This window comes from Phaenicophaeus curvirostris, chromosome 1 (genome assembly GCF_032191515.1).
Source record: "Phaenicophaeus curvirostris isolate KB17595 chromosome 1, BPBGC_Pcur_1.0, whole genome shotgun sequence".
Lineage (NCBI taxonomy): Eukaryota > Metazoa > Chordata > Aves > Cuculiformes > Cuculidae > Phaenicophaeus > Phaenicophaeus curvirostris.
Window position 1 is genome coordinate 165,224,875 of NC_091392.1, and position 7,360 is coordinate 165,232,234.

General features: G+C 47.9%; 1 protein-coding gene across 1 annotated transcript; it reads left to right on the forward strand.

Moving 5' to 3' along the window:
- The first annotated feature begins 1,751 nt into the window (after positions 1 to 1,751).
- On the forward strand, positions 1,752 to 6,183 carry KCTD12 (potassium channel tetramerization domain containing 12). Its single transcript, XM_069880025.1, has one exon. The coding sequence runs from the start codon at positions 1,799 to 1,801 to the stop codon at positions 2,744 to 2,746; it is 948 nt and encodes a 315-aa protein (XP_069736126.1). The 5' UTR covers positions 1,752 to 1,798; the 3' UTR covers positions 2,747 to 6,183.
- Positions 6,184 to 7,360: the final 1,177 nt, after the last annotated feature.

The window sequence follows — 7,360 nt, forward strand, 5'->3', positions numbered from 1 at the left end:
GGCAAACTTAGCTTGCTTCTTGAGAACTATCTTTCCTTCCTCTCCCATTTCTCATTTTTTGAAGTACTTCTTACCCCCTGCCTTTGTATCTTTCCATCTCTACTTCATGGATCAGTGCACCGGGGAATTTGCAGCAAGGTAGCCCAGAGAGGACTCCTTTCACCCCCACTAAAGGAAGGCATTAACCGTTACCTTCATATTCCTCAGACCTTCCTGCCCTCAAATTATGGGTTTCTCCTCTGCAGGGACAGGGCAGGGACGGGAATTGGACTTGATGATCCTTGTAGGTCCCTTTCAACTCAGGACATTCTATAATTCTATGATTCTCGAGGAAGATACACACTTAAACTCCCAGAGGAGAGCAACCAAGTACCTCGAGGCAGCATCGCAGTTGCTAGCAACGAGACACAGAAATGCAGATGAAATTCAGCAGAAAGCCTGAAGCATAATTTAAAAGCTCTCTGCCAACGCATGTTAAATAGGTGCTTATGTTTCATGCAGATCCCGATGTCACTCATTAATCCAAATTAAAATTGAGCTGCGAGGGTGGCCAGTTACACACATATCCATGCAGTCACAAGGAACCGGGCTCTCACGGAAAAGCGTGGTGACGGAGGAGATGCAGACCTCGCGGTTTTCTCTAAGCGTATTCTTTTTAATCAGCACGGCATACGGGACTCAAATTGAGAAAATAACACTGGCTTCTCTCATTCAGGCTGATCTATATATACATGTCTCTGGTCCTGGAACTAAAGAGACAAACAGAATGTTTTTGGTTTTGTCTATTCCACACTCTCATGACTGTTTTCAGTCATATCTCCAATCCACTTATTCCCAGGTGGTATTTTTCCTAGCCTTTTTTCAAGATTTGTTATCCTGTGTGCCTAGTTTGGAACACCTGCTCTTTGTAATAACGTTTATTATAATGTGCTTGGTACCAGTTCCATGCTTTATCTTAGTCCCAATTAATCTTCCATGCACTTGGCATCGCTCCCACAGTAAAGTGCCTCTGGACAGGCGTCCGGAGGGGGCTCCGTGGGTTCTGGGGTCTCCCTCTCCGCCAGCGCCTTCCCCCATCCCGTGGGAGCCGAGCCCTGACGGGGCGCTCCGGGATGCGGGTCGGTGGGAGTTTTTCCGTGGGATCCTTAAGGAAGTTAAACCCCCTGCGTAGCGATAACGTCTCGCAAGCCCAGGCTCAGGCAGGGGACCCCGGCGAGGCAAGCGGTCACAGTTTCCTCTGCGTGATGCGATCCCCCCGCGATCCAGCGGGACGTCCCTGCCCACGGCAGCGGGGTCGAACCGGGGGATCTTTAAGGTCCCTTCCAACCCAAACTATTCTATGATAAGGCGACGGGAGGGAGGGGACGGGTTACCTCGTCGCGGGGGGGCTCACTTGGCGAGAGTTTAGACGAGCTAAGCCGGGGGACAGCGCGTCTCCTCCGGCCGCGGGAAGAAGGAGAAGCCGGGGCGGGATGCAGGGCGGAGGGAAGGAGGGTCCCCTGCCAGGAGGGGAGAGGCTCGGTGGCCGAGGGAGGAGGACGAGGGAGGGGAAGGGACGCGGGGGGACCCGGCGTCATTGCGGGGCCGCCCCTCCCCGCGCTCGGCTCAGCCCCCCGAGGCGCGGCCGCGCTACATAAACGCGGCGGCGCGGCGCTCGCAGCCCGGGCGGCGGCGGCCACAGCCACAGACGGGGCGGGAGGCTCCGGCGGGCGAGGGCTGCGCGCTCCGCTGCCGCCGGAGCCCCAGGAGGAGGAAAGGAGGAGGAGGAGGAGGAGGAAGGCAGCGGGGTCCCTCCGGCATGGCCCTGGCGGACAGCGCCCGCGGGATGCCGAACGGCGGCGGCGTGTCGGCGGCGGCGGGGAGCGCGGCGGGCGGCTGGTCGTCCTTCCCGGAGATCGTGGAGCTGAACGTGGGCGGGCAGGTGTACGTGACGCGGCGCTGCACCGTGGTGTCGGTGCGGGACTCGCTGCTCTGGCGCATGTTCTCGCAGCAGCAGCCCGGCGAGCTGCCCCGGGACAGCAAGGGGCGCTTCTTCCTCGACCGCGACGGCTTCCTCTTCCGCTACATCCTGGACTACCTGCGGGACCTGCAGCTGGTGCTGCCCGAGCACTTCCCCGAGCGCAGCCGCCTCCAGCGGGAGGCCGAGTACTTCCAGCTGCCCGACCTGGCCCGCCGCCTGGCGCAGGCCCGGGGCGCCGCCGCCTCCTCCCGCCCCGCCGCCCCGCGCCGCGAGGGCTCGGCCTGCGCCGAGGAGCCGCCGGAGCCCGAGGCGGCGGAGGGAGGAGCCGCCGCGCCCGCCCCGTCGCCCCCCGCCAGCCGCAGCCCCTCGGGGGCGCCGCTGCTCACGCCCTCGCAGTCGCTGGACGGGGCGGGAGGGCGGCGCTCGGGCTACATCACCATCGGCTACCGGGGCTCCTACACCATCGGCCGGGAGGCGCAGGCCGACGCCAAGTTCCGCCGCGTGGCCCGCATCACCGTCTGCGGCAAGACGGCTCTGGCCAAGGAGGTCTTCGGGGAGACGCTGAACGAGAGCCGCGACCCCGACCGCCCCCCCGAGCGCTACACGGCCCGCTACTACCTCAAGTTCAACTTCCTCGAGCAAGCCTTCGACCGGCTCTCCGAGGCGGGGTTCCGCATGGCCGCCTGCTCCTCCACCGGCACCTGCGCCTTCGCCCCCGAGCAGGGCGGCCCCGCCGACGACAAGATCTGGACCAGCTACACCGAGTACGTCTTCTGCCGGGACTGAGCGGCCTCCCGGCGGGGGCAGCGCGGAGGCCCCTGCTCGCCATCACCTCCCCGCCCGGAGGATGGAGGACGCAGAGGGTCTCTTCGAAGCTCTCGTCACCCCACTGCCCTTCGCCGAGGCGGTTCAGCCCCCAGTATGGCCCTCGCACCTCCGGCACGGACCTCCCGACAGCCCCGGGAGCAGGAGGTCGCTGTGCGGTGCCTCGGCCGCCATGGTCCTGCTTGGCCACCATGGTCCTGCTTGGCCACCGTGGCCCCGCTCGGCCACTGTGGCCTCGCTCACAGGGTCACCCTGCCTCCCACCCTCCCAGTAGCTGTGTTGGTAGCGAGGAAGGAGAAAGGTAGTGGGAGCAGGCAAATACCTGCCTGTGAAAGGTGCGCTTGTTTGTCCAACCTCTACCGTTCTCCGTGCACAGGAGCAGAGGTATTGGCTCTGTCAGGGTGCAGTGTTTTAAAACCCACTCGTTTAGGGGCTGAGGAACATTACAGTTGCTTTTCAGCAAGTTGTAATGGAGACGGCATGACAAATGGCTGGTTTTTCTCATCCCCCTACCCTTAAATGAGGTTTTGCCTTGTTGGACGGATCTTTACTGGTCTCTTTTAGCCTATCTGTGAAGGACCATCCCATGGAAGTGATCCCTGCCTGTGAGGGATTGGCACTTCAGCTTGTTCTTCATCTGTAGAGATGAGTAATTTTGCAGGAGGCGAGTGTGCAGCTCTTGATGATGGGTTGCATCCATCTTCCTTTTCTGCCCCCTGTCTCTCTGAACTCCCCTCTCCAAGCTCTTAAAACAGACCAGGACCTGCACAGCAGTCATGTGAGTCTGATGTGAAAGGACAGTTTCACTGCATAACCAACCACTTGAACTATAAAGTGTCATCAGAGACACATGCTTATCCTCTTGAGAGGTAAAGCGACAATGCTTTGAAAAATTAAAGTGCTTGTGAACTGTAACTTTCACGGGTAGTGTGAAGTCCTTATTTTAAGTCCTCTTTTAAGTTCCCATCTGCAGTATGCAGAGAAATCTCAATGCATATTTCCTTAGACCCTCAAAAAGATGGGGGCGAGGTGAAGCCAGGCTTGCCAGGGCGAAGGCAGGGCTGGCTTCCTCGAAAGGTTAAATCATGTACGTTGATTTAATGCAGATGTACATCATAAGTGTGATTGAGAGCACCCTGCTTATTACTTTAAGTTTTGTCATGTTAATGCTGTAAAACTTTGAGGCCAACAGAACTGATGCTGAAACCACTTTTTAAAGAACTGGTTGCTTAGTTTTGATGGTGGTACTATCAGGACAATGACAGTGCTGGGAGTTAAGTACCTTCTTAGAAAGGATTAAGGCCATCCTCAAAAATGAATGAAGCCAACTTTCTTCAGGGGAAATTACCCCTTCTAAAAGTGAAGCTGTGTTTGATTTGTGCTATCTAGCAGTCTTTCTTTCCCAGGGGAGGCAGCCATAGCTTGCTTTGGAACAGAAAATCTGAGCAGCAGGTTTTACAGTAGGGAACAGCTCTTTCTAAAAATTCCTGAAGACCGGGGTATGAAGGCACTTCGCTTTAAAACCTAGATTTGATTTTAAAATCTGTATTGACCGTTCAGACCCTGATGGAAAAATACCCGAAAGATATTCAAAGTGTTGAAGAACTTAGCAGCACTTATTAAAGGCTTGAAGTTACATTTTTTAAAATTTTGGAATAATAAATTATTCTAACCCCAAATTTAGAAATACTGCTAGCACTTGTATTCTAACCAAAGAATTTTACCATAGAGTTTTCTTTTAAAATTTTAATTTCTTTGAAACGAGCTATAGCTACATACGTAAGGAATTGAGTTTCAGTGCTCAGCCTCTGTGTTTACCACCTGGTCTTTAATTAGCTGCATGCACAGCCAGATAAACCTGACAATAATTTGCATAACCATGGCTTTTTTTTTTTTTTTGTATATTATCAAAATTGTTTATCAATGTTATTAAGTTGAAGATGTGCTTACGACAGCGCTGGGTACTATCCAGTTGTAGATAGTTGTATAGTGGAGTATTTTTGAAAGGAGAGAAATGTATTCCTGCCAAATTATTGTAGGTAAGCAATAAGACAGAGTGAGAGGCCAGTACCCCCGAAGACGGAACAAAATCTGTTTGTCCTATGCCTTACTCTGAGATCATTTCTTTGTGCTTAACTTATTTATACCACAAGTGAAAGGACATTGATCACAGCTACGAAATCTTTACAATGCCATTCGCAAGAATAACGACCGTCTTTTTCTAGTTTCTGTTAAGTAATCCTGAAGTATGTTTTTTAAGATTTTGTATAAAATCAGTTTTCAGTAAAGTGTTCAAATTTGCTCTAGATAGCTTTCTTTTTTTTAAGATTTTGGTAGCTTACTATATCCATCATAAGATCTATGACTAGAGGCAGTTTAAATTGAACTTGTGATTTAGTGTACATAGATATACAGTATAAAAACATTTTACATGGATCGTTTAGTTTTTTAATCATTTCAGTGCTACAGAATTTCATATATCTAGCTGAGTATTTGCATATTACACTGTGTACATAATATGTTAATGTTTTACTGGTTTCCTATACCTGTTTCTACAGAAAAACTGAATACAAACATCAGCTTGTAGAACTGAAATTGATTACATATTTGCTTGAATGTGCATCATAACTAAACTTCCAGGTGGCAGAATGCATCTCTAAAACAAAGATTGCCTGTATTTTAATCTGTGATTGCCTGTCAGTTTGCTGGCAGATGACCCAGAAATTTGCATATTTTAACTTAAAATGAGTGTAATAAAAACATAAACTGATGATTTTTTTAATCTTTGTGTTTGTGCTAAAACCGCTTAAGTGTTAGTATTAGGAAATGGGGCCCTTTATTTACTAATAACTTATTGCATTTAGGATTGAAATGACAGTGCCATAAATGTAACAGTCATTTGATGGTTTTCCACAGAAGATGAAATTTTACTTAAACATTGTTCAGTAATTTCAGTAAAATTTTTAAAAGATAAAGAGCCCAAGGCAAAGTCCCTGAGTTTTACTGCTCTCTTCTATTGATAAACACGATGACGCTTCTAACCTGCTGACATGCAGAAAGTAAACAGTCTAAAGGCACAATGCTAGATCCCTGTGTACATTTGTTAGCTGTTGTTGTTCGCAGTTCGTGTGCTTATGGATAAATTTAGTAGTATTTGCAAGTGCTATTAAAAAAAAAAGGCAGTCTTTCTTTTAATTAGAAGTTAAGGCACTGGTCTTTTCAGTGATGCAAATAGAAAAGGGTCACTTTGCAGATGTTTGATAGGATGTTTATATTTTTATACATGTAGATAACAAGCCACTGATTCATTCTTATCTTCACATGTATAGGTTTGAAAATAAAGATCCTCCTAAGAAAACATTGCATACCAAATTAAATTCTTGTTCTTTAAATATTTACACAGTTGCGTGGTTTATGCTGTCCTTTTTACTCTTGGTAAAGGTGGTGTTAGCTTCGCTTTCTCTTCCACAGTATCATATTCATAACTTCAGTGAAGACTCCTAACTAATAGGTGAAGCAGAAACATCAAGCGAAGAATATTATGTGATAAGAATTTGTAGTAGAGCTCATGGCAAGATAAACAAATATATAAAGCTCAGACTGCATACTTTCAAGTGCCACAGAGAAATTTTATAAGTACTGGTAAGTCAGTCCTCATGAAACCATAGTGATTACACAGCTTAATTTGAATAACACAGAATAATTGTTAAAATAAAATGTTGACTTTTTATTTTTTGTGAAGCCAGAGAATAATAACATTGTATATAGTACTCATTTACTGAGAGAAACATTAATACCTAAGAAAATAAATTATGAGACAGAAATGCATTTAGAAATTCTGTTAATGAAGAGAAGAGTGGTCGTGCTAGCTACCCTGTGATCTCTAGTGAACTATTATAACCCTAACAGTAAAATCTCTGTGTGTGAAGCACTTCTATATTTAATCTTTCTTGGGTAGTGTGATTATAATACAAAGGAACCAGCTGAGGGAAGTTTAATCAGCTGTTTTATTTGGCAGCTCAATAGTATTTGAGAGCTCTGTTATTATGGATCAATATAAGACAGAAGGTTGTTCCACAAGCAACAAAATTTTGAGTGTATTTCTGCAGGCTTAGGTCTCATTTCCTTTACTTCCTTTTCAATTACTCTGCTCACCCCCATTCTTTTTATTTGGCTTCTGCGAGGTAAAAGATGGCATGTTCTTTGGCAGAATCATCTTCTGTTATGCTGAAGACTATGGCTGAATTCTACTTTTCTCCCTCTGAACCACAGATATTTTTTTTTCTCCTCTTTCCGTTACCCAACCAGCAGTATTCATGGAATTTGTAAGCAAGAAACATCTGTGAGTTTTCTAGTTCTTTTGATTGAGTTTGAAATTACCCATGAGCTCAGAAGTTGTTAAAGGGGACAGATGTCCATCCAAACAGACAACGCAAGTGTATGATCCTATTTTCCTTAGGAAATACGACTAACAGCAAATTACTGTAATTAATGCCTGGCACTGCCTACATAAAAACCTTTTGTCAAGGGAGGGCACAGTAGTCCAAGTGTACTGCAACCCTATAGACTGACGAG

Bases quoted from the DNA above. Each gene is read 5' to 3' on its own strand.
- KCTD12 (XM_069880025.1), top strand. From the start codon at position 1,799: ATGGCCCTGGCGGACAGCGCCCGCGGGATGCCGAACGGCGGCGGCGTG.